We start from the raw sequence: 27945 nt of genomic DNA, 5'->3' as shown, positions 1-27945 counted from the left end.
GGAATGAGTGTGGGGATCTAAAACTACTGCTGGCAAAGACTTCAGGAAAATTGAATGTCACATTAATAGTCAAAATGTAACAAACGGTAGAAACATCATGCAGGAAATAGCAGTGAGGTGACAGAAATGAATCCTTGTTCTGTGAAAAATGCTCCATATGTGAGGGAGAACTTAAGAAACAACATGCTTCAACAATTGTGACTGACTGAATACAAGTCAGAAAGAGATTGTGGTGCCTGTGTGGATAGGCCAGTGAGCATGCGGTTTCAGCACTCAGCAATGCCCGAAGCTGCCAATAGATTTTAAAAAAATTACTAGGAAAGGAAGAGAGACCTGCATGATAAATGACATTTTGGTGCTTATGATTCCATGATGTGCTTTTGTATTGAGTAAAGCATGATGTTCTACTTCACTGTCTCCCTGTATTTTCGTCTTCATTGCTTTAGAAAGGGCATAGTAGAAGCAGAAGATGTACAAAGAACTGTGATTATGGTCGTGGGGTATCAACTGGACGGGTTAAAAAAAAAAATTACTGTAAGCTGATGAAAACTGGGGATGGTGTCAGGTCAGAAGTATAAAAACCAGAGAGAATTACTGAGAACAGCAGGCCCAGGTGGTGAATGGTGCTCAGAGCTGTTCTGTGTAAGGGCATGAGGACACGGAAGAGGGAAGTAGGTGCAGAATTTGACTGTGGTCAGCCGCTGGTAGCATTTTTGAGGCAAGTACTGTGTGAGGCAGCCTCCACAAGGTTGTTGATATGAAACTGGGAGGAGAAGTTGAGAAGCTGGAGGGTAGGACTGCTGTTAGAGGGGCCTTGGCAGGCTGGAGGGATGGACCAACAGAAACAATGGGAAGTTCAGCAAAGGCGTTTTACAGACTGCTGCACGTGGGCTGGAATAATGTTGGTAGCAGTGCAACCTGGGCTCTGTCTGATGAGAAAGTGGTTTTTGAGAAACAGACCTAGGGATTCTTGTCAATGGTGAGTTGCATTAAATTCTTATGCCTGTGAAGATCAACTATGTGCTGGGCTGCATTAGCCAGAGTGTAGCCAGCAGGTCAAGAAAAGTGGTTATTCCACCGTTGTGGCACTTGTGAGACCTCCTCTGGAGCGCTGGGCCCAGTTTGGGGCTCTGTTACAAGAAAGACGTGGACATACTGGAGCAAATCTAGGAGAGGATCGCGGTGGCTGGGGAACTGGAGCAGATTTCTGAGGAAAGGCTGAGGGAACTGGGTTTCATTCAACCTGAAGAAGGGAAGGGTAAGGAGAGGCCTCATATTCTCAAATTCCTAATAGAAAGGTACAGAGAAGGTGGAGCCAGACGCTTCATGAAGGTATGCAGTAATATGAAAAAAAGCAATGGGCTCAAGTTGAAATGTGGAAATTTTGATTAGATACTAGGGAAATGTTTCTGCCATGGGGTTGGGTAAACACTGGAACAGGTTGCCTCAGGAGGCTTCTCCATTCTTGGAGATACTCAAAACTCTGTTGCACAAGGCCCTGAGCAGCCTTATCTAGCACTGAAATTGGATCTCCTCTAAGGAAAGTTTGGATGAGGTGACCTCCAGAAGTCACTTTTGACGTGAATTATTCTTTTTTTCTTTCTATGAGTGGTTTAGATGCAGCTCATATTACCTTGAGACAAGACTGATGTATTAGATGATGTGTCAGGGTTTTTTATCAGCCATCTGTTCTCTGCTAGCTTGGACCAACTTTCCAAGGCATTTGAAGCTTTAGTGATGTCTACTGTTAGTGACACAGATGTCAGCTGAAATTTGCAGTTGGCTCCATACTTTACCTATTTCACCTGGATAAACTCTGTGTGACTGAGAATAAATAAATTACCGGTAGGATGATCTGCATGGTCTATCTTGTCAGTTAAATATTAGATGCTGGTAGTGGGGAACCTTGGGAATGCGCTAAAATATTACTTAAATTAAGCATATTAAGCAATTGATGTGTATATGTTTGTTTATCATTATGGCCAATGAACTCCTATGTTTGTAATGCAGGAAAATTTAAAGTTTTGGCACCAAGTGGTTTCCCTAAAAGTCAATTCATAGTTGGGGTAGTAGTATACAAGCAAACCAGTGCTCTTTATGAACAGAATGAGAATGAAAGATTCAGTTTTAGAGGGAAAGAAATCGGTTATTTAATGACAAAATCATATCACTATTGATTCTTCCAGCTTAAGAGCATCTTACTGAAGTCAACATACTAAGTGTGAAATAGAAATATTATGAGCATCATATGTATCCAGTAGTAGTTAGTTAAGCCACTTTCTGCAGGGAAGTCTGCATTAGAAGTCTACAATAAAATTGTCAGCTGGAGTGAAGAAATACTGGAGTGGCACAGCTACTGAGAGGTATGCAGTGGTATACCTCTGAGGAGAAGTTGTTTCTCTGGATGGTGTGGAATGGGTTCCGTCTTAGCTGTTGCATGTTAAGATTCATTGACGTAGAGGGATGTTCATGATGCATTAAGGCTGAAGTAACAATAATTACTTCAGTGAATTAAAGGATCTGGCTTAAAAAGGATTGGCTGGGGTGACTGACTTTTCAGTTCTGCTCTGGATGATGTAAAAAGTAGATAGGATGGATAACTGGGAAATAAAAGCATTGCTGTTTTTAAATAGAAACATTTTCATGGAAGGTAAAGAATGACTAGATTTGAAGCTGAAAAACAGGGCTTATAGGAGAATTGGATGATAGATTTGTATCTCAACCTACTGTTGAGTATTTCAGAAGAGGAAGTATCAAAGCTAAAAGGCAACTTAAAAAACAAATGCAGTGGCTTTTTTCTTTCTTTTAAATCATCCCTTGGATGATTTCCAATCTGTTGCTTATCAGTTCTCAAAACTTGTTATTTTAAATTTAGCATAATCAAATCAACATCTGTTGTTAACTTGCTCATTTAAGATATTCAGCCTTAGCAAATTACATCTACTAATGGTCTGTTTGGCTATGACATATGTAGCAATTTAATGGATTTGGTAGGAACAGCATACGTGGAATTTGGTAAAGCATTTAGTCTGGGGATGTATTTTATGGTTTTAACACTTTCTTTAATACGAACTCAAATGAACTTGGACATCATTGAGATTTTACACCATGAAAAACATCAAAAAGCTAATGATGGGCTGCGCTGTATTAAATTAGAGTGAGGTCTTCCGGTACCATGGACAACATTGTGTATGTCCATTTAATATGCAACATACTTGCCACCAGGCTTGTGGAGGGTTTGGAAATGCAGATGATGCTATTTTGGGCTGCATGTATGTCATAAAGAAATCAAAGCTGCAAAAATTCCGTATTAAAAACAGCAGAGTTACAAAACACTGAAGACTGCATTTTAAACTTGCTGCTGCTTTTATATCTCAAAAGGTTAATTTAGGAACAGAGAGTGAAGGTAAGTAGCCAGTTCCCTGCTGACTAATTATAACTGTCTTCCCAAGTGATTCAGTTTATATATTGAATTTTCATCAGCCTCTTAAATACATATTTAAAAAAAAAACCCACAAACTCACAAAAAAAAGCGTAATAGGGGAAGTATTTTCTCTGAAAAAATATAACGGTATATTACATATAAGCAACGATCGTGCAAATTCTTTGTTGTAATCTAGAAGACTACACATTATTTGCAACTAAATTAGGTATTTTTCACATACGTATCAACCTTAAAGATTCAAGAGTAAGCGAGTTTTGCAAGCATGGTACTTCTATAGTAACCATGCAATAAAATAAAGTATTCCCTCTCTACTGGCATCTTGCTTGAATGTCATAGGGATTTGACTGGCCGGTGATTGCTTGAACTGCTCTCACCTGGGATTTCTAATTCCCTAGCTGACCTGTTGATACAGATATGCACATCTCTGCGGTTGGAACAATCCCCATACTCATCCTTTAAAATAACGATCCCAGCACCCTGTGCTCTTCTGACTAATTACATCCCTTATGTTTACTTTCCCTACCTCCTGTGCGTCAGTATGTTGAATTCTCCTGCGGGCCACCAGCATATATTCAGATTAATTTTGTGCTGCGTGTGCATGGGATCTGAGGAGCTGTGGTATAGACCATTACTTTCCTTTAGTGACCGTCCTGGTTATCTCCCTTTTATTATTTTTAATCTACCTGTGATGTGAGATACTGTTGTAGATTGTGGAAGGTGAATGTCAATGTTTAAATATGAGCCTGCTTAGCTAGCTGTTCAGTTGTTGTTGTAGTCAATCTAATCAATTTGGCTACAGGAGTTGAGAGCGCTATTCAGCAGACAAATGTAGGCATCTTTAGAGTGAGCTAAATAGCTTTTCAGGTTTTGTTGGCTGCTAGGCTATATCTCTTGGCTAGAATGGAAATTTACAGATATGTAGCTCATACACATGCGTTGAGATGTTTGAAATCTCAATAACGTTGTCTCATTTATTTATTTTAAAATCAACTCTGTTAATGAATTTAGCGATAATATGCTATCATGCAGCATTTTATGACCAGAAACATCTGCTTCTCCATGGTTCCCTGTAACATCCTAAGAAATTTATGATGACTTCTACTCTTTGGCATAGAGTGCACTGTTAAAATATGCCTGTGGGGCAAGTAGTTACCAAGTTTCAAGAAGCAAATACTACATTAAACTAATTTGCAAAACTGAAACCATAGTTCTGTATGTCCTAAACTTTAAAAAAATGTTTTTGCATAAGGTGGATCATATAGCATTGGATGAGGATTAATTTATCTTGCTGAAGTTTAAAGTACAGTTGTAGTCTGAATGAAGCCAGCAGTGTTAATGTAAGTTGAAGTAGTAGGAGTGGATGCATGATTTGATAAATGTAACCTTATCCATATGTTATACAATCATTTTTGGAAGGCACATGACAAATTATCTTTCTTTTTCTTATACTTACTGAAATCATCATTGTCTTATCTTCCAGAGCAAAAATATCAGCTGTTTTATATAGAGCTGTGAAAGCACAGCTGGAATTTATAAGCCAAAGATTTAAAGACTTGTGGTAAAAATATTTTATTGAGGTGGTATCTTTAGAATTATATATTTAATAACTCTACATTGTGTTCAATAGGATGTTATTTGGGGCTGAGTGGAGCGCAGAAATTTCAGATTGAGTTTTAATTTTTTTGGAGATAATTTGAAAAAAAAAAAAAAAAAGACATTCTAGTTATTGGAAAGACGTTTCAGTCTGGAATTATTTGCCACTTCCAGATTTTTCACATTCACTGCTTGGAAAGTGTGAAGCCAAATCTATCTCATTTGAGTTTTGCCAGGGCTATGTGTAGGTTTAGAAAACATAGAGAGATGGGTTTTTTGTCCATTGAATCTAATGTTAGACACTAATGATCATATACAGTTTATGGGAAGGCAGCTTTCTGGAAACGCAGATCATAGCCTTTTGTAATATAATTTTTTTTTCTTTTTTTTACAGTAGACTCAGCCTTTATAAATAACGTGTTTTAAGAAGGAAGAAAAGGCAGAAAGGAGATCCTAGGACCTTTAAGAACAAAATAAGGTTAAGAGTTGTAAAAAGGAGAGTGAGAGGATAGGAAATGCTTAATTATGAAAACTGTGTACAGAACTGCTGGGAGCATTTAATGGATATTTCCAAAACTATGGCCTGCAGGGCTATTGTATTTGGTCTAATGTTTCACTGGAACATAGACCACGGTGAGGGAATGGCATTTTGACTGCTGCACAAATCATTTGATACAGGTACTTCTGAGATCTACTGCAGCTGAGGCAGGTAAAATCTGGCAGGTTGAATCATGTGAGATGATTTTCACACTGTGTAAGAATTTGGTTCCACTTTGGACCCCTAAAGGGGTTTCCCGCTGGGACGATCATTCCACTTTCACGGCAAGAACACCTTTTAAAATAAGATGTTGACCTAAGAACGCAGATAAATTCAAGGTGGACAGCTAGAATTGTTCCTCCCTGCAACTCAGTGAGTTTGTGAGTTTGCTGTAAATTTCCACCTTTATAGGAGAGTATTTGAATTACACATGAAAAAGATCTTGAATCACTGCAGTTTCCAGGTAGTATCTGTCAATGTAAGTAAAATACATGCTGACTACATAGATCACTGGAGGAGGGGTATAAATTGGCAATTCTGGACTGCTTCACATGTGCTTCAGCTGTTCCTTCTGTGGAAGAACAACCTCTGGGACAGGGACGGTGCACAATGCTTGGTATGGTCACAGCTTTGGTTCGGACTCTAACTTGTTTATGTTCAAGAATATCATATAGTACAATGTACACAGCCTGATTTAAAATTTTGATAAGCATTATTCCTTAAACAGGTACAGGTCTTTTTCACAGCTTGATAAAATAATATTACAACCTCCTTCTAATTAGGCTTCTTTGCCTCACAGTCCAAGGACAGCATGAGAATATTCACCTGAATATGCCCCTAGAAGAATAAATGGAGGTTAATTATTTCCAACCAATGTTATTTATTATCACTTCTGTCATTCCCAGACACCATCCACCATCTTTCTTACTTTGAGCCCTAATTTTGGCTTTGAGAAGGCAGGATAGGTGGGGGTGGGGGGGAAACCACTTCACATATTGCATCCATTCTCATACTCTTGTTTATCATGTATCTTTAAGGAAGAAATAGGATATGTGGGAGTAGCCCAAAGAATGTCACCTTTAGAACATTTTTATTTATGAATGTTCCAAGACTAAACTTGAGGATGTAATTTGTAAAATAATACTGGTTCAAAGTAAGTAACCTTCAAATTTTGCATTTAAAGGCTTGCATAAGCTTGACAAATAGTAATCAATGAATAAGCTCTATTCAAGATTTTCCATATGGGTCTGCAGAGGCACATTATTGTTTTGAGTGCATTTTTACATTGCTGAAAATGAGATCCTAACTAGTGCTATTGTGCTCACTTTTGTTGTATTTATGTTGCATTAAGCCTTTAGAATTGGTAGTAAAGAAAAGGAAAGTGGACAGCATTCAAGACTTTCGAACTGCCAAGCAGTGCTAACATAATATTTGCCTAATATGTAGCATAGGTAGATAGGCCACATCATTTATGGCTAAATACTAAAAGTTTGTCTCTTTTTTTTTTTTTTCTTCAACAGATTCGGAGCATTCCTATTACAATTTAATCTTGAAGAAAGCAGGACAATTTTTATCCAATTTGCAAATCAATCTGTTGAAGTTTTCACTTTCCATACGGGCATATTCTCCGACTGTTCAGATGTTTCAGCAGGTGACTATTATCTGATATATTTGGTACATGATTTTATGTGGTGTTTTGGCTGCAGAGTAAAGAATGTTCATTATTACTGTTTGGTAAAATTATTTGGAATCAAACATGATCCATTTATAAAGGTGGTGCTTTATAAGCTGGTTATATTGACAGGAACAAATATTTGTGTTTAATTGTATGGATGGCATTATTTTCAGGGTAGAATTTGCGGAATGGTTCGTTTTTAAAACTCAAGTTGTGGGGTTTTTTTGCATTGCTTTAAATAATACATGGGAATTCAGACATTCCCGAAGAAGGTAATTTCCTGTGGCTTCAAGTCACTTATATTTGTTATTTAGTAGCCTTCTCATCTCTCTATTTCAGTATTTGAAACGTTGAAAGATAAAGTAGTCAAATACCTGCTTTGTTAATGAAAAAGCAGGAGGACATACATTCACTGTGCCTCTAGCCTAAAACAGCTCCTCCTCCTTTTAGCAATGCCACTTTCAAGATAAAGCGAGAAATCCATGTTTTTGAAAGGTAATAAGCTGTAATAAAGTTAGGGGGTTTTACAAGTGTTCTCTGGAGGAATATAATAGTTTCAGACTCGTATCTTTTTGTTTTTATCTTTCAGCTCATGAATCCAGAGTCATTGACATAGAGTCATGAATTCCCGCTTTACATGGGAATAGCTGAATAGAGTTTAAAAAACAAAAGGCAAGGGGGTGGAAAGGAGAGAGAACTAAAAATTGACATTAATTATTTAGGATTTATTGGTTAGCAGTCAAATCTTTGTACATTAACATGATTGCTGATAGCGACAAAAATTAAAAAATATCTCAGATTACATGCTGTGATTTCAGCTTGTGGAGGAGATTTCTCAGCCCTGTTTTTACAGAACATAAATGGACTTGCATTTTCTGGAGTATGACTGCATTTGATAGACTACATCTCACAAAGGTTATAAGGTCTTAATCTTCTAATATTTTCCATTAATTTTTTCACATGCACCTAATTTTGAATGGGCTTAATTAAAAACACAACTCAATGGCAGCTGTTGAGTTATTTTAATCAAAGGGATGTGAGTTTAAGTTGAAGTGCAATCAAAGCATTCTGGTTGAGTATAATTGTTGAAATATTAGATTGCAGCTGATGAACCTCCACCAGAAGGTTGCAGTGCATTTGTAGTTATCCATGAGAAGCACACCTGTAAGACTAATGAAATAAAAAAGCTGCTGAAGAAGGCTACTAAGAGGTAAATGTGATGATCTTTTTTTTAGAGGAAAAATAGATTACTACAGAGGGAAATGTATTATTGCATATATACTTGTCGTATTTTGAAATTTTATGTTCTAATTACTTGATAATGCCAAACCGACAAATCCCTGTTTACTGGCTATTTAAAGACATACCCATTTCAAGGATACATTATTTTAAAATAATTACTTTTGGTTTTAAAAGATCTTAAACACTGTTATGAAAATTCATCAATTATGAATCAAAGTAGGTTTTTAAAATCAAATCATAGAGCTTTGCTCCTCTAACCACATGAATAATTTTGTATTTCTTCCTTTTTTTTTTTTTTTGGTATGGGATACTCAAGTTTAAGTTACAGTGTACTTTCTATACAAACTTACGATTTAATGCATCTGAGGCAGTAGTCCTTCTGCTGACAGACCTTTCTGCAGAGTCAGTGCCGCTGCATATGAGGTGTTCTCCATTGTAAGGGCTTGGCACAGGAGTGCAAGAGGAGTCTACCTCAGCTGGCATAACCTTTCCTCACCTTGTGCTAGGCTTTGCACCTATCAAGCCTTTCTGCAGGCTTTGTCCTGTGGAAACTAGCAGCAGTCCAGGATGAATTTGGGCCATGAAGTAAAATAACATAGAACCTATCAAAATAACAAATCATAACAAAATAATGAAAGAAAAATGTGTAATCTCTATTAAAAAAAAAATTAATTTGTATTATTTCAAGACCTGTATGTAGGATTTTTTTGTTTGGGTTTTTTTCTCCAATGGTCAAGGTCACCATAACATACATTAGTGTCCAACCACTTCATGAAGATATGTAGAGCTGACAGATGATTTAGTAGGGCATATTTCTTGGATTTTGCTTTCTATCAAATATAAATTGGGAAAAACCACCACCTGAAAACCTATAAATTTGTCTCTTTGGGGATGGTTGCTTCTGAAAACAAATTTGTGTTCTACATGTGTGATTTATGGTATATTCTAAGTCCATCGATACAATTACAACCTACTAAATCATTGTCTTTTACTTACTCAGTAGCCAAGGTTTTTGCAAAACACTTCACTGTCTAGTTTGCCATGTCCCATTTTTAACTATTACATTCTGCCTAATAAATGTCTCTTACTTTCTTACATAAATTACTTGTCCTGTATTTTGGCTTTTAAAATTATGTTGAACTCTTCTGGTCATATATTAAGGCATCACGAGACCCTAACATTTCATCACAATGTCTGAATATACTCTTCTTCTACAGCAGTTAATGGATTCAGCACATACTCCTTTCTGGAGATACTATCCCCAAATTTACAAGATTGGGGAAAAATCATGATACCAAACAATAGAATTCTGAAGTATTCAGAATCAAGAGAGTTAGACTTCTAGGAATCATTAGTTTTAAGAACTCACAATGAAACTCAAGTTCTTTCTATTAAATTGTTCTTGTGTTTTGGATAGTTTTGTGTGCATCAGTCACATTACAACCTTCAGAGCTGCAGGGGCAAAATCTTGATAAATTTCCTCTCCTTCTCCCCATCCCAAAAGCAGTTGAGTCACTCAAATATTTAGAGTTCCTGGAGCTAGACTTTGAGAAAAATGTGTCCACTTTCAGGTAATTGTTTCCACCATCATTTCCTGTTGTACTCTGGGTAGCAGATGCTTTTTACCTGCACTGGAGATATGTAGCCTAGGTGATATAGATAGGGCTGTGCTCCTGTTTTGCCTTTTCTATAGGGTGATGTCGTGGTTTTAGCTGGGATAGAGTTAATTTTCTCCACTGAAACTGGCCTAGTGCTGTGCTTTGGACTTAGTATGAAAACAACGTTGAGATAACACACAGATGTTTTGGCTGTTGCTGGGCAGTGCTTGTACTAGTCAAGGCCTTTTCTAGCTTCCCGTGCTCTGCCAGGAGGGGAGGGGGCACAGCTAAGAGAGCCTATTCAAACTGACCAAAGGGATAGTCCATATCATGTAACGTCATGCCAAGTATATTAACTGGGGGGAGCTGGCCGGGGGAGGCAGGCAGCAATCATGGCTTGGGGACCGGCAGCATTGGTCGGCGGGTGGTAAGCGGTTTTATCGTTTGTGTTTCTGTTTTTTTCCCTTTTTCCTTTTTTCCCGTTTCCTTTTTATTATATTATCATTATTATTGTTATTATTATCCTAATCAATATTATTACCATTATTATTTTATTTTAATTATTAAACTGTTCTTATCTTAACCCACAAGTTTTTTTTTTTTTCTTTTGCTCTTCCGATTCTCTCCCCCATCCCAGAGGGGTGGGGGCAGTGAGTGAGCGGCTGCGTGGGGTTCAGTTGCTGAGTGGGGCTGAACCATGACAGGTGAACAAATGATATGGGACATTTGGCCATCTCGCTGTTGGTTCTTCTAAGCCAGTCATTCTTTTTCTGTGTGACTGTTATGAAAAGGGATCTTTTTGTTCTATTGATTCCTTTTTTATTTCAAACTATTTTCCTTTGTGTTTCATTTTCTTTTTCTGTGTTCTGTCTGTCATGACTCTTCCACTTAAGCTATGCTTTCTGTTGTGTCCTAAAGTTCTCTGTATTGGATGAGGACACTAGAAGTATGCTATTTTGGGGGATGATAGTTTCAAATCTTACTGGAAGAGAAAGAAGAGGCTGCAGCATTATTTTGTGCAGATCCGTCAGCTTAACCTGAGATCCAGGAACTCTCAGGCACTTTGGAGTCAGGAAAGCCCAAACAGTCTGCAGGTCAAGATCAAGGTTTTGCTTCTTCCATTCCTTTATGCAGCTGCTGCTGTGATTTCATCTGTTGCACTTTCAGCCATGTAAAACAGACTGCATGGCTCTAATTGGAAGTATTTTGTGTGGAGGTACAATGGGCTGCTCAAGGACTCTGGATGCTTTAAAGGAAGGTCTTCAGTGCTTAAATGGTTAAGCTTATCTTGCCAACTGTCCAAAACACAACACTAAGATTTCTGGGGCTGTTGCTGCCAAGAGCAGAAGCATTGATGGGAGTTACATTTTGCTCAAAACAATTAGTGCCTTAGAAGGTTTGTCAGTATGCATGTCTGCTGTCTTCTGTCCATCTTCTGCATCCTGTCTTGGCAACTGCCTAGGCAAGCATATAGTTGCCGGTACTACCCTAGTAACTGGTTAGCACGTGCTGAACTCTACACCCATGGGTGTTTTTTTGGGGGGTGGTTTTTTTTTTTTTGTCTGCCCAACTGCTGTTCCTTCCCTTTCAGGCAGTCTTCACATGAGAATCTTTTCTGACAGGAAATAAATTAGCTCTCAGCTCTAAGAGCAAGAGAATCAATTACTTTTCACTACTATTCAGTGTTGAAGAGAAACAGAGAACGGAGGCTTATCTTGGATTTACAAAGGCTGAGCGCTGTAATTCTCCAATCCAAGGTCATTATGATAGCCCTATGCAGTGTTATTTCACTGCAGCTCTTAATGACCAAGCTTCACTAAAAATTATTGTATAAAATGTTCCCTGTGAGACTCTGTTCCAGAAAGTCATGACAGAACTTTGTACCCGCCTTTTGAGAACAGGAGTCATTCTTCTGCTATTCCTATGTGACTAGTTAAGAAACGAGAAACTCCCTTGATTTAAGTTTTCAGCTCTCTATAAATGACTGTGGCAGTTCTTGTCTCTCTGGAAATGAGAAGGAAGTTGCACGAGTCACGGCCCATATGTACGCTTTCATTGGGGCAAATCTGGATCTGTTCTTGAACAGAGCTTACTCATTCAAGAGTTGTTTCAGGCTTCCTGATGACATCTACTGTGTCTGCCTTGTGCTGTGATGACAGTGGGAAAGCTTGCGTGGTATTTCTGTGACACATAGCTGCAGGCACCCAAGTTAAGTCTCAGACCAGGCCCCTTCTTTTGTCTGTACTTTACAAATGTGGTCTTTGATGGCATACCTACCAAGCTTACACAGGATGTTGATGTGAAGGCCCTGAGTAACCTGATAGAAATTCACGCTGCTTTGAGGGAGGAATTGGAGCAAATGACCTCCAAAGGTCCTTTGCAACATAAATTATTCGGTGATTTTTATATTGAAGATATTCCTAAACTGTGCATTGCAGAAACTGTGGCATGTGGAGTTCTGCTCACACCTTTCCAGTATGACTTTTCAATGAGCATCTAGGACACACATTTCTGCAGTGCATGTTGGATTAGAGTTTCTTAACTTCTCTTGGAGAGGTTTGCAGGGATTTTACTGGCCTTTCAAGTGTGACTGTGCAAAAGCAACTTTGAAAAAGAAGGGTACTCATCAATAATTAGCACCTTGAGTGTATTACTCAATCATATCCTCTGTTACTTTTCCATCTTTCCCAGATTTTATTTAAAAGATGTTTGCAGTCGTCTAAGAAATCATTGCAGGTATAGAAAACGTAACTTTTCTACAATCATGGCTTTCAATGAGGATAGATAGGCAGTCACATTTTACAAAATTAGCTAAATCAACAGAGCTTGATGATGTTAACGCATTACCCCAGTTAGTTTCCACATGTGTTAGCAGCTTTTTCAAACTTCACTGAATATCCCTCTGCTACTGTGTTGCTCACTGGTTGCTCTGTATATCCTAATACATGTAGTGCATCATTTAAGTTAAAAGGTTCAAGCCGTAACTGACTGCTGCACAAGATCTCAGTGTTGTGCTTTTAATATGCTCTTTGTGCTGTGATTTCATAAAATATATTTAAATTATTTATAGTTGATGCTGATTTTTCACTTAGACTTTGGTTTGAAAATTTGGTGTTCTAAATTAGTTTGTGAGCAATCATGATTATTCTGTGATCATTTTAACGTGGTTTGTGTACTTTTAGCATATAAGCCCTACTAGTTTTTTCAGTTATGAAGTAGAAAAACTGCTACTGTTTTAATTGTTTTCTGAATATATAATATTACAATTCTTTGTTTTTAAAACCAGGCCCAGGCCATATCTTTTTAAGGGAGATCATAAATTCCCAACTCTCAAAGAAGACGGCCCAGTTGTTGTTCTTTATGCAGAAATAGGTACGAAAGACTTTGTCAGATTCCACAAGATTTTATCTGAGAAGGCGCAAAAGGAGGAAATTGTTTATGTTCTCCGGCATTATGTTCAGGTATGCAATTCAAATTAACATTGATTCAGTAAACTGTTAATATTCTGCTTTATTTTTCTTGCTTTTTGACAAAACACATTTTCTACATTTATTTTTGCATTTGCCTAAAACTTGTCCAGTACATATTCTGATTTTAAAACTTTTCTAGATTAAATGATTCATCTAATGCAAACTTTGAAGCTGGGAAAGCATGATAATGTTATCTAATCCTGTATGCAAGTACTGTTTGCATCACTGATCTTGAAATATCTCTTTTTTGGTTATATGTCTGGGTTTTGTACAGTGTATAAAGATCTTGGGTGAATCTTGGTGCAGCAAACCAAGTGTATTCATAACAAGAATTAGAAAAATGGGAGCTAGAGTAGAAAATCCATCACTTACCATTTTATATATTCTCAGTATAATCTCATGTGTTGGTTGCAGTACAGCAGCCTGGGCTATCAGAGTCAATATCTCTGGTCAGTTTTTCAGCGTTTACATTTCACAGCATCAGTATTTTAAACATAAGGTTTCTGAATGCTTTTCTTGGTTTACTCTTCCCCCTGAAGAAACAACGCAAGATGAATACCAGTCCATGGAACTATATTGTCCCTAATTTTGGTTATTGGAAGCTTTTTGTAATTTATATTCAAAGTACAGCTCTTAAATAGTGCAGCTAATGCAAGAATAAACTGATGGACTGAGGAGTTGCTGTGATTTGTGTAGACAAGGAATTTCAGGGAGATGAGATCCATAGTTTGCGGATGACTTTGAGTTGTTTGCTCACGGTAATGAAGTAGAGAATTTGAGAAGAGCACTCTTAAATTCTGAGTTGTTTAGGGGTGTAGCTTTTACTGAAATTTCTGTTCTTCTTTTATGCAATTTTCTTCAATTAAATACCTACAGTCTCCTTGCTCTGACATGCACCATGGTCCCCGCAACTGTGTGTTGTCTTCTTCCCTGTAATTCCTCTCTCTTAAGACTGCTCCTTTTCCTCCTTCCTCACAATGTCCATTTTTATTCTATGGTTCCAACTGAGGTGGAATCTCCATCCTTCTTTGCATTAAATGGCAGAAGAGGGAGCACTGAGAGAAGAAGAGGTACAGGCTTTCTGCTGTCAATTTTTTTGCCAGTATCACTGAGACTGCTTAGAGAGTGCGATGCTCTCTGCACTGAGATTTGCTTAGAGGACCAATGTGGAACACCCCTGAGAGCTGCTGAGTTTTCAGCTGTGGACTGGAGGATTCTCAGTACAGAATGATTCCTAGAAATTGTAAGCTAAAGCTGAAAGGCTTTCAGGGATTGCTGCTGTGCTTGTGCAAATCACATTTCGGAAAGGGGATGTTCATATATTTTGGGCAAATTAGGGCACATTTTCAGAAATAAGTATGCTCTCAGTAACTACACTATTGAATGTCCTCCAAAATTGAAAATCATTGTTGTTCTTAATAAGTAGCAACCCATTTCTAGCAGTGATATCTTAATACGTTTTCTTAACCCTCCTTGCAGATAGTGATTAACTCTTTCATCTAAACTCTTTGAAAGAATCAGCCTGATGCAGAAATAGAGAATTTCCTCCTAACATGCTGAAGTCTGGCAAAATTACAAAGAAATTATCAGTTTAAAATGTGAATTGTGAGGCATCAATCATTGTATAGGGTGCTACCAGCTCTGCCTGTTCTAGTCCTCCTTCTAATATTACGTGAAGGGACTACAAGTTTGACACGGCCTTTCTGTGGTCTGCAGGAGATAAAGAAAGTCTTACTTTGTTACACACCTCAATGGACTGTCAATATACCTTGCATGACTCATAATTTGTTTGGTGAAGTATTTTGTACTTTGAATCATAATTTGAAAGTTTAAGTTATAACTGTCATAACATTTTGAAGTTACAGTATTGTATATTGTTAAACTCGTATAAATAGATTTCTTAAGTTATATTTTTGTTCTGTTAAAATAATATCATCAAACAGAAACCAAGTTCCAGAAAAATGTATTTATCTGGATATGGCGTAGAACTTGCAATAAAGAGCACAGAATATAAAGCTGTAGACGACATACAGGTTAAAGGTATGTGGATTTTTTAAATCTATTTATTGCAGTTACTGTTGAAATACGTTACAATCTTCAGTTATAAAGTCAGTAGTGTTTTGAAGGTTATACTTAATTTATTTTTACAGAAGGAAGTCTCTGGCACTAAGACACTAAAATATATGTGAGCATTTCTAATCAGCTGTGCTTAGGATATAGTTCATTACCTAACCTCTAACTGTTGTTTTCTGTGGCTCTTCAAAACATAACCCATTCTTTTTCCTTTCAATAAATATAAGATTGTTTAACCTTTGTTCTTCAATTACTTTATCTTTGTTGGCATCTCTAATATGCTAATTACTACAGCATCTATACATTAGTGTTTCAGGAGTGAGGGTTTTTTTTCTGAATTTATGTGGAAATACTTTCACAGTCTTCTGTGCTGTATCATAGATTTTGGTACCAGTGTATGTTACTACGTGTTGAAATGAGACATTTACCAGAGAAAGTGGTAGCTATAGCATTCTGACACAGAAAAATTACTTTGCATGGACATTTACAAGATAGAAAGTTAACTCTCTTTGGTAAGACTAAGGTTTAATAGCCTTTGGAGTCACGTCAAAAATAGTTTAATTTTTTTAAAGGAAAGAAACTGATCTCTGACTTATGACAAATGCTAGCTGGAGATTCAAGTGCTTTAAAGTCATCATGCTTTTCAAGCATAAATTTGGTAGTTGGCTGATAAGAGTTATACCTTACCAAACAGAAATGGCTCTTTTGGGAAGTGAATTATTTAACCATATAAATTTCATTTATATAAAAAATTTTACCATTGGATGAATTATATTTAAAATTAATTTGAATGTTGCTAAGTTCTGTAAAGTGACTCATTCTGATATCAAAATATGAATGCCTCAGTATAAATCTAATTGAAATTACATCTGGGAACGACAGCTTTCTGATTGTATGTTTCTGTTAGTTGTCTTATAAATCATAAGAATGTAATACATCAGTAACTTTCTTGATTCATATTGTCTACATGTGCTATGTGTTCAGGAGCAAATGAGACAAAAGATGAGGAAGATGATGATGATGATGATGATGATGAAAGTGATGTCCAAGGATTTCTCTTTGGCAAATTGAAGTGAGTTGATATAAGTTATAATTAAACTTCTGCATTTGTTTCTGGAGACTGAACCAAAAATAATATAATTTTTTTAATAGAAGAAGTGAGATTTCTGTTGGAAATTACTTTATTTGCCACTGGTGAAAATTCTGATTAATTTTTTGTGTGTTTCTTGTGAATGTAAAGATACAACAGTTGTTTAGTCTGTTCATGTCAATTTATTGCTTTTAGTTTTCTAATTCTCTTAGAATGTATACAGTAAACTTTTTAAAATAAAGAAATTCTTTCTGGGCAACAGTCACAAAAACTTAGAACACCATGTTTTCACGTTTGTACCTACAGTAAATTGCTGCTGCTACATAAGGTGTTTTTAAGATGGATAGTAATTAATTTATTAGAGTTAAGGAGTGATATTTCTTGGAAGATATGGTTATTATAGGTGTCTTCTTATTTTGGAGTTCATGAATTTGCGTTCTGTTCTAGCAGGATCTCTTTTATCTCCAAGTTACAATCTGTTAGATGAAATTGGATGCTACCCTATCGAGGGCTCCATTGGTGGATTCATTTCATGGTTGCAGTCATCAAAAGTGCTTCCCTTTTCCTGTAACAGATCCATGCAGTGAATCACAAATCTTGGTTTTTTTTCTTCAACAAGAAACTCAAGAGTGTGGCTCTTCTAGTGTAATTCTCTCTCTCACATATATAAAGCAAAAAGTAAACTTGTTTGTACATATTATCACCAAGCTGTAAGTCTTCTCAGAGTTCTGAGCTGCTAATGCTGTCTGAATTCAAGAGCCCATCCCCTTTCTGCCTTTTTTTAAAGTAAACACATAGAGACAGAATTGCACCCAGATCTGCAGGCTTCCTTGTTTCACCTATGTATCAGAGACCTTCCACAGCAGGTAATATCAAATGCTTATATCATATCTTTAACTAAGCTTGTTTTCTTCTTGGATTGTGCTAGGTTTAGCTATACTTAGGTTCTTGATGTTGCACTGGGACTAATTTGTGAAGCTGTCAGATAATTACTCAAACTATTTGACATTGTTTCTAGACTCATATTTTTTTCTTCTCCTTTTCATACTGGAGATGAAAGATGTTTCAGTAACATTGTCCCTCAGTGATAGCCATGTCAAAGGCTTTTACTTTTCTCAGCTGTGAAATAGTTACGAATGTAAGCAGAAGACATAAAATCTTAGAAATATAACTCTTTGATTGCGCAAATTAACATAATTCAATCCCACATCATGATACATATCCAGAGAAGTGTAGCTTTTTTCAGCTGGCTTTTATATGTGTTTGATTTTGTGCCTACATTGACCATAGCATAAGTGAACAAGAGAAAGGAGGGACCAAGCATCAATAATAGATCTTGTTTGTGGCTTGTGGTAGGTCTTATTTGCCAGTTGTCTTTCATACACAGAAGAACTGAAGGTCTGAACAGAAAAAAAAAATATCGTCAAGGTAAATTTGCAAAGAAGCCAGTAAAAACAGTAATTAAGGAATTCAAAACTAGTCAAGAGTTTGCTGCTTCATAGAGGGATTTTGAAGAGTAAGACCTATGTTTGTCATTTCTAGGGCTGTGTCACAAGTAAGAAATGGAATTTTCTGTCTTTGCTTCCCTTTTCAGCTGAATGTGTTTTCTTTGAGGAACATGGATTATATTCTGATTCCGGAATATCAGTCTTCATCAGTGCTATTTTTCTTTTTCTACAATGAACAATGGTTAATATCATCCAACAGCTAAAAAATGAGGGAGGAATCCTTGTGAAACTTCTTAATATTTCATGTTTTATTTTAGATACTACAAAACTTAAAGTCTTAATGCTTTTGATGTCTGGTTTTTTTAGCTACTTCTTGCTTCTTGTTCAATACTTCTACTAGAAGAATCTTTAGAAATCTAATGGAGATTGTTTTATGTTTGAGGATGTCTTGTAGCAGGCTGAAGCCTTTGCCCTCAAAACTTCTTTGCCCAATTTTGTTTCAAAAAAATAGCCAAGCTTTTGGGCACCATACTCCTCTTCATGTCTGACTAGTGATTTATGTGCTCAGCAGCTTGGTTTTGTCAGTAATGTTGATTTATAAAAGATGTTCTCAACATTTTCTTGCCTATATCTTTTGTAGGTAATACAACGGACTGTGTGTACAGTTACAGTTAATCTATAATACAGTTAGGTATACATGATACTATAGTAAACTAACTCTACAGTTACCTGTATTGTATGTTAATACTGTTTAAACTTTGAGTTCATTTATTCCATCAAAATTTATGTGACAGGGTTTGAGACAGATCGCTACAAAACAATTGAACCGTTGTTACTCTCTTGTAATTAACTGGGTTTTAGTCCTGAGAAATCACCTCTTCTTACCCCAAATCCTCATTTTTGTTTAAAGAACGAATTAAAATTTTAATTCTTGCTTGTTGCTCTAAAGCTGTGAGCAATACTGTGTATGAAAGCAGACATTGATGGATGTCATTGATTTTGCCTTTTTTAAAAAACGTTTTGTTGTAGACAGATGCATCCTGAACTGAAAAATAATCTGAAAGAGTTTAAAAAACATCTAATTGAAACTACTGACAACATGGAACCGCTGAAGGTTTGGGAGCTACAGGGTATGTATTACATTTTTCTGAATTAACACAACACTCTGTGTAATTTTCCTTTGTTATGTTGATGTATCAACATTATGATAAAAGCTTCTTTTAAAAAGAGGCATATGGCTTCATAGAAAGGCAGTATTATATCATGTATTTAAAAAGAATGCGTTGGTATCTTGTCCTAGTGTTTATATGCTAGAAATTAAAGGAGCATTGAAGTACTTTTATAAGCTGGAGAATTATAATTAGCTTTACTGATTTTAAAGACAAGTTTTATTGCCCAGTTTTCTGCCTGATGTGTTATCTCAGATGTTAAATTTAGTTTCAAATTATTTTTTTTTGAGAGGTCAGGCAAAAATATCATTTTGACATGACTATTGAGTCTGGATGAAATACACATTAAGATAATTTGTTTAATTTATAAATTCTAACTTTTATCAGTGTACTGGAGTTCACATTAATACATTTTTTTGATATAACATCAAATGGAAGAACATGCCTTTAAAAGGTTTCCTGTGGAAGATAAGAACAAATATGTAGAAGCTGATTTCTAAACAGCTTCTGTGCTGATGACCTGCAGGACATTCTGTAGCTTGAATGGAATTGTAAATCACTCTAAAACAGGTCTCTAAAATGTAATGACACTTAAGTTTAGGCAACTAAATTTTGCCTGTTGTATTCTTCACTTTAGAGGACAACCTGATCAAAACTGATTTGCCTTTATACTAGTGCAGTGAAGGAGACTGAGCAATCATCTGAACTTCCGTTTCTTCTTGGGACCCTGACTGTTACAGAGCTTGTTAGCAGTATCCAGTCTGAAACTAGCTATTTGAGATAACTGTAGTTCACTTGCAGTCTTTTATCGATGAACTCCCCTTTAGTTGCAGGATTTATCTTGGTCCAAAATTTAAGAAAAATTGAAAAACAGGGCATTTCAGTTCGCCTGAGAAATATACTGTGCAAATAAAAAGAAAATTCTTTTTTAGTCTATTTATTTTTTTTTACATGATTGAATACCACTCTGTTGATATTCCAGCAGAAGCAGCTGTGAAACTTTGATCCCTTTAGTGTCTACCTTCAAAAGCCAGTACAAGTTCTCTATTTAGTAGTGGTCTTTTCTGCAGTGTCATGGCTATGTAAATAAAAAATGAAATTGCTGCTGCTCCCCAAAACAACCAGTTCATACGGTGTTGAAAGTAGTCAAGTGTTGGGATGCTGTTTGTTTAGTCCCAGGAAGACTGGTACTGGCTTGTGGTAAGTACGTTCAGGGCCTTTTCAGAGGGGAGGTCTTCAGCCCCCTCTTTGTACGGTGCAGTTGTTTTGATACTCTTACTCCTGACATGACTGGGTGCTTTCTTTAGTTCATTCTTAGAGTGGCTGAGTTAATGGCTCAGCTACTCTCTGATTTCCTTTAATTAGCTTCCAAGTAAAAATGTAACTAAATTTAAGCAAAAATCCTTCAGGTATAGGGCATCCTTCTGTTTGTAAGTGACCCTAAACACCGTTCGAGAGTTGTCTTCCAAGAGCCTTTATGTTTTAGGTAGGTAATTAGGTTTATTATTCATAGTGAAAAATGATGCACAGAGTACCAATGTGGTATTCCCATCAATAACTCATTCTTCTGGCTGTGTGAACAGCTTCTTGATCTTTAGTGCTTTGTTAGCTTTCAAAGCATACTTTGAGATCTGCTTTAGGCTCAGGATCATCTTTTCCCCAAGATGCCCTACACTGCTCTCTCAGCTGTGTTAGGGTGCGGCGAGGGGAGGTCTGTAGGTGATAGTCCCTGACCAGAGATAGCCAAGAAGGTGAAAAGTCACGTCAGTTTGCCTCAGTGGGATTTGAATATTCGTACTTTATCTGTTAAATGTCATAAAATGGAAGTGATTAACAATTTATGAAGGATTTTAAGTGTATGTCCTAAGTGCACAGCAGGTAAGGCATAAGGCATCACTATCTGTAGTAACAGCAGCAATTGGGTATTGCTTCACCTGATCACATCTTACATGGCTGTTGAAAGGGATCTGAACTTTTTTTTAAACAGTGATCTCTCTATACTTTTTGTTACAAGTATTAAGAAATACCAAGTTAACATTCCACCTCTCCGACTCACCTTTTTTTCCCGCCAAGGTGCACCTTTTCAGGCTAAACTAGGAATGTGTGGTATTCACTTCAGCCTTTTTTTTAATTCGTAATTGCTTCAAAAAGATTGTGCAAAGTTGTACTAGACAGCATCCTCTATGACTTTCTGCCGAGCACTTTTTACTATAAGTGGCAGCAGCTTTCCTCAAACTGAATAACCTAAAGCCTTCAGTTTCTGCTCAAATGTCTTAAGTAGCAGATTATGAAGAGAAAACATCATTGCCCTGAGGTAGTTAGGTAGATCCAAAGTACATGGAAGCACCTAGTGTATTATTGCCTTTACCCTATTGGTACCAAAATTGGATTTTCCTGTCTCATGTGGCAAGATTTGTCACAGACAAGTTAGGCACCAGAGAAGGCTAACTTAACTGAATTCTGTTGTTGTTTTTCCAGTGCATAGACAAATGAACTATAAACTGTCCTGATGTACTTCATTCTGAGAAAAAGCATAGAGAGAAAAATGAGATCCCTTTAAAAATTGTGCTAGGCACTTAGGAGAACTGAAATTTGACACTAGATTGGCCTTTCTTTCATGAGTCTTCATTTTCTCTTCCTGTGAAATTGCTGCTACTCTTGAAAATTGTACACCTTACATGCTCAGTACAGCCTTCTACATTTAATATATCTGTTCTCTGAAAATCTTGTCAAGTTCTGGAGCTGGAAGGATCTTATACTTTACTGCTGTTATAGGTTTCTGTGGGTTGGTGTGTATCTGAGTTTGAGCATGATACCCTTGTGATACTGGCATATACCACGTGATGAATTGACTGGGGTTTTTTCAGTATGTTTTTGTAAACTTAGAAATTATATGTACGATGTGTATGCTCAAGACAGCTGAGCAGAGTTCTGTAGGAAAAGCCTGAATTTGGTATTTCCAACTTTTAAGTGCCTGACTTTTTGACCTTAATAATGCTATTTCATAGCCTTTTACAATGTGTAACGGAAACATAAAAAATGTTAATAGTGGGAATGTGTATATGGAATGGTTTTCTGATTGTAGGCAGTATTGATTGATAGTGATATTTCCAGTGACTTTTTTTTTTTCCTCAGATCTTAGTTTTCAAGCAGCTGCTCGAATTATGTCTACCCCTGTTTATGATGCCTTAAAGGTAATGAAAGACATAGCTCAGAACTTCCCAATAAGAGCCAGGTATGATACTTAAGCTTGTTTTTTAAATACTGTTTTTATGTTTGCATTTGAATTTAATGACAGTAATACAGACTTATATCCAAATCCTGCAATCAGATATTCATGTTTTACAGCTTGCTAGGTGGATTCCAGGCAATTTCATTGAGTAGAAAATAACTCCTGGGAGAACTCATGATGAGTCCCTTAAATGTTTCCAGTTCGATGTAGGAGATGCCATGAAGACATTCTAATCCTTCAGGCACCTACAGTTGGATGCCTAGTCCTCCTGGCTTTTTCTGGAATTATATTTTCCCAGGTGGAAAATTATGTTGAATTAATAGCAGACCTACTCACAGTAGGAAGATGCAAAATCCTGTTAAATTTCATAGGGGATCTACCCACATTAGTTCTAAGCACAACATTGTTGACAAGGTTGGGTCCCAGCTACCATATGTTAGTGTTCTTACTGGGGAAGATCTGTCTTCTGTTACAGATTACATAACAAAAGATCAAGATATATATTAAATAAAATAATAATATTTTCCTTTCTACTAATATTAAAAATTGCTCTTCCTGTAAGCCAATTTTATTGTAATTGAGAAACGCTTTATGTTTAATAAGTTCTTCAAGTAATCCTATCAGCAATATTTGCTTGAATTACTGAATTAAATATAATGCTAAATAGGATTCTTAACTCAGCGTGCTTTCACATTTTACAACTCTTGTTTAATTATCACAGGGTTTCATTGTCATCTCTCATTTTCTGTTAGAGAAAATCTACACTGTAAAGGAAAAACTACCTTTGTAACACCTTGTTTCAAGGAAGAAAAATAACTTTTGAAATGCCTGAAACATTATTATGAAATAGTAAGGTGCAAGTTTAGACTTAGATTAACCATCAGAAAATGCAGGTTTCCATTAGAAGGTAGTGGAAATGTACATAATGTTGAACCGCAAGCCCAGTTCTGTTCTTTAAAGGACAAGAAAAAGTCGGTTTGAAGTATGTGAGGTGACATTTAAATCATTGATTTAAAAAGTCATTAAATAGTTACATCCCATTTCACCTCCCGCTGTGTATTTGTGGCATTAGAGCACAATTTACCTGCTCTTCAAACATTTTATTTTTATGGGTAAAAGTATAAAAATACTTTAGAATTATTAAGAGGGGAATTGCAGTTCCCATCCTGTATGATTTATTCTAATATGCTCATCTAGCATGTGATTTTTAACATGACAGATTACAAATATTTAAATAATTTAAAGTTAGTATGCCTCCATTGACAACAAACTTAAATCAAAGGGGCATTGTGTAAAAACAGAACACAAAATATATTTCCTTAATAATCTCATCATGCTTAACCAGTGGAGTCTAAAATACTAGTTTGGAAAAAAAGCCCACGTAGAATAAACAGGAAATGAGAATATATTGCTTAATCACTTCTGATAGATAACTGGGCATTGTAATAGAAGTATTTTTAAATGGTTTAAATTTCACACAGTTTAGATATGAAAACAACAAATTTTTAATTATGCAAATTTTGGTTTGAAAATGCTATATAAAAATTGTAGAACTATAGTTATGCAAATAAAAATTAAATATTATATGTTCCTTAAAAATGGAGGGGTTCCTTAGACCATAAAAAATGAATATACCATGTCTCTGGAAGTTTCTTTCACTTTCTAGTTTATAATCTGCATTTTTGTGTCTCAGTATTTCCAGTTGAAAAGGTAAGTCTGAGGTAGATTTTACAAAATGTCATCAGATGTAGACAGTGTAACAACTGATGTATGTCACGGCGACATTTTGATAATTCATTTTATAGGGTATTTTTATCTTTCTTTTGTTGTATATGTGTCATTATCTGTTATTTAAGAATGCAGTAATAAGAATGATAATACTCTGTTTCTTGTTGTTTATGCTACATGTTCTTCCATGTAAGAATAAAGATGCATAAAATTATATGATAGAAAATACTACAACCTTAAGGTTATACAAGAACATTCCTACATCATGTGGAATGATAAATAGTATCAGTTTACTTTCAGACAGTAAAGTGTTTCTCTTTAGTGGGTCCTTAGCACTTAATATGTAGAAATATATGCATAAAACTTTGTGAAGCTCTGAACAAATTGAACAAATGACTGAACTCAAAATGGACAGATACCTTTCACAGGTACTTTTACATTTGTTACCTCAAATTCCTTGGGTGTCCTTCTCAAGGATTGACCATCACATTTTCCCCTTAAAATCTTGCTGGAGTCTTGCATCATCAACTGCTGTGCACAGACAAGGAGCTGGTTAACTATTCTTTAATGTATAGCTTTCTTATTAACAAAAATGCTATCGGTAAACTTACCCTTTGCTGATAAATATTTTACTTCCTTGGTGACATTGGGCCAGCTTTGTCTTCTCCTTTCTGCCTTTTTCTTATTTTCACATTCATTTCTTATGTTTCTGCCTTACAACTCCAAGCTGTTTGGAGAGATTTAGGTTCTTCTCATCTGTGCAGTTTTGATCACCTGTGTATTCAGAATGAAGCATTGATTCCAAGAGTTGCAGGCCCTACTACTATTTTTGTTAAGTTCAGCAAGATAAAAATCAGAACTTTTTTTCCCCCCTAAAGTATTTTTTACTTCAGGACTCTGAAACTTCTGCTATGAAGTCAGAATAATAGTTGTGGTAGTACTGCCGCACATTAAATTTCCACCTTGCTATGGAGTCCTTCTGTTAAGTAGCTGTTTGGCTCGTTGGAAAAGTAAATTCTCTGTAATAATTCCCATCAATTACAGCTGTTCTTTTAATGAGAAAGGTTCTGTAGTGTTCCTGAATTATGCCTATTGCTGGTAGGAGGTACTTTAAAGCAGTGTCGTACAGTTAGCTTTTGAGACTTCTGAGTTGATAGTGTTTTTACCTAATTCTTCTCCTCCACTTTTCCAAATTTAAAATTGGCTTCACATATTCTTTTCCTTGTACTTACAGTTTCTTTTAATTTTTTAAAAAAAATCTTAATCAGCAATGTTTCTATTTAAACAGAAATGTTTATAGGTTTTTGCTTTCTATTCTACAATTTTTACTTCAAAACTAGTGAACACAGAAAGTAGTACAGTATAAGATATATTTACTCAGTAGTGAATATACTTACTACATTCTTTATGTGCTTAGAGATTACCTAGCAGTATGATTATACAAGCTTTATGAGAAAGAGTTTAGATTAGTTGAACAATAATAAGCAAGTTATTAAGCTCATCCTCCAATGACTACTGGTAATAGTGTATTTGAACCAGGTTGACTACTGTTTTTTATTGCTGGCTTTGGCATCACAGTTTGAGTTACATCCTTCTCATTTTGAGCCAAGCAAAGCCCACTAAGTGTGGGTTGGTATAAATACAGCTCCGTCCCAATCCTCTATTGCCCTTTTGTCACATGATCCAGAAGGGATTCACAAGGACAAAAATAATCTGGCAGAGTATTTAGATGGAGTGAATGGGAAAAGGGTATTTAGTTGTGATGAATTATGTAATATTTATAAACAAAGGTTGGAAAATTTATTGTTTGCACTTAACAGGTAGTCTCTTTGACCCTCTGGAAAGCTTGAATATTTGTTTAAACTAAACTGATTTTATGTCTTTTTTCTAACATGTTGTGAAAAATGTGGAGTTTACTAGCAAGATCTATTCTAAATCAGTTTCGTTTTTGGGGGAGGTGAGGATTTGTGTTATTAAATAACTGCTTTATTATCCATAAGTATTGAAGTTGGCTTAGTAGAATCATTCTCAGTTTGTTTAGAGAACTTTCAGGTTTAAGATGACTCCAGTTTTTTTAAAGTCTCATGCAGATTTGCTAAAACATGTACAATCATGTTTTGAAAAAAAATATGTAGGCAACTAGAGTATTTATTTTGGCATTTATTGGGAGAATCAGATTTAGGTTGATATAGTTTAGGGTTTCTTAAAGCATGGAGAGATTAATTTGTCTCTGGGGGTATTTTGTGGTAGCCTAGTAATTATAAAGCTCACTGTGGCCGAGGAAGTTAAAACAATCTTCCACAATGCTCTTGAAAGGTAAAAAAAGGAAAATCAATGGATTATCTTCTAAAGGTAGAATGGCTAAGGAAACTGAAATTTTGACCATCTGTGAATACTTGACATTTTCAAGGGTCTCAAGCTGTAAATTTTTTTTCTAATCTTAGCTAATTTTAAAGTGGTCATTCTTTACATATTTTCCTTGCCTTTGGCCAAAACATTAACTTGTATCCTTGGTCGCCTGTGCTGTAATGTTGGTTAGCATGGAGTTAGTCACATTAACTTAAAATATACAAATACAGCATTTATTTAGGTAATGATTTAGGTGATCAAACAACTTACTTTTTTATAATACACATGCCATTTTCCAGGAAAAACAAGAGGAAAGACTGAGAGTGGTAAAAATATGCTGATAATGTTACTTCAACAAAACGTAGCGAATGTGAAACCTGGGTTTACTAAAGTAACACAACAAAATATTTGTTTTGAAAATAAAATATTTATGACATGCATTGCTCTTCTTTTTAAGTCTTAATTACAGCATTCTTCAAGTACAGTGCATTTCAGATATGGTATTAAAACGCATATTTCACATTATTTAATGCGTTTTTAAAAATACAGCAGTTGAGTGATACCAGTATTTTATTTTTACAGATCGCTGACCAGGATGCCTGTAGACAAGAAAATGCGAAACGAAATAGAAGAAAATCAGAAGGTTTGTTTTTATTTCGTCAAGTGGACATTTGAGTTACTATCATATTACTGCTTTTGGAGATTTTTACTAGTGTAGTAATTTCTATCAAAGAAAAAGAGCTAACTGTTCTAAACATATTTTACTAAATAAATAACATTGAAATACTCCATTCAAATTTTTCACTTTCTGCTATTCTTGGTACTTTTCCCTTATCTCTTTTGTTTTTACAGAATTTGACATGGGCAAACAATTTTTACAGAGTGTTTTGTTCAGTCATAAATTGTGTGCTGTGAAAGCGAAATAGGTATCAGTTAATTCTTCTAGAGCTTTGGTGTTGAATCTAGGCCTGCTGCTTATATTGTGGTCAGCACATGCTAGCTTTGAGCTTTCCACACTCTCAGAATCATGCATGCAATTATTCTGCAAGGTATTCTGAACATCATCTATGGTAGGCGGTGGTTTTATTGTCCATCCTTGATGCACTGTCTTGTAACACATGAGGAGTCATTTTTCACATGATTTTGACTGATCTGAGATGAATCCTGAGGTGCCACTTTGCATTTGCTGAGTTTGTGACATCTGTTGTATTTTCTGTCTCAGTTCAGAGACAGAAAATTTTTTTCTTTCAAGTTGAGTGTTAAAATTACATGGTAGTCACCATGCTTTTAGGACT

At 35.9% G+C, this 27945-nt stretch overlaps 1 protein-coding gene across 1 annotated transcript in view; it reads left to right on the top strand.

Annotated features, from left to right (window-relative positions):
- UGGT2 (UDP-glucose glycoprotein glucosyltransferase 2) overlaps positions 1 to 27945 on the top strand; it is a 94886-nt gene that overhangs the window by 2516 nt on the left and 64425 nt on the right. The window contains exons 3-10 of the mRNA XM_075089734.1: positions 7097 to 7227; positions 8349 to 8461; positions 13378 to 13552; positions 15505 to 15601; positions 16619 to 16706; positions 19202 to 19302; positions 22477 to 22576; positions 27233 to 27293. Of these exons, the coding sequence (XP_074945835.1) occupies positions 7097 to 7227; positions 8349 to 8461; positions 13378 to 13552; positions 15505 to 15601; positions 16619 to 16706; positions 19202 to 19302; positions 22477 to 22576; positions 27233 to 27293 (866 nt within the window). The remainder of the gene's footprint in view (positions 1 to 7096; positions 7228 to 8348; positions 8462 to 13377; positions 13553 to 15504; positions 15602 to 16618; positions 16707 to 19201; positions 19303 to 22476; positions 22577 to 27232; positions 27294 to 27945) is intronic.

The sequence above is a fragment of the Phalacrocorax aristotelis genome, chromosome 1 (genome assembly GCF_949628215.1).
Source record: "Phalacrocorax aristotelis chromosome 1, bGulAri2.1, whole genome shotgun sequence".
Taxonomy (NCBI): domain Eukaryota; kingdom Metazoa; phylum Chordata; class Aves; order Suliformes; family Phalacrocoracidae; genus Phalacrocorax; species Phalacrocorax aristotelis.
Note: the sequence above shows the minus strand (reverse complement) of the source record. Positions and strands in the feature narration are given on the sequence as shown.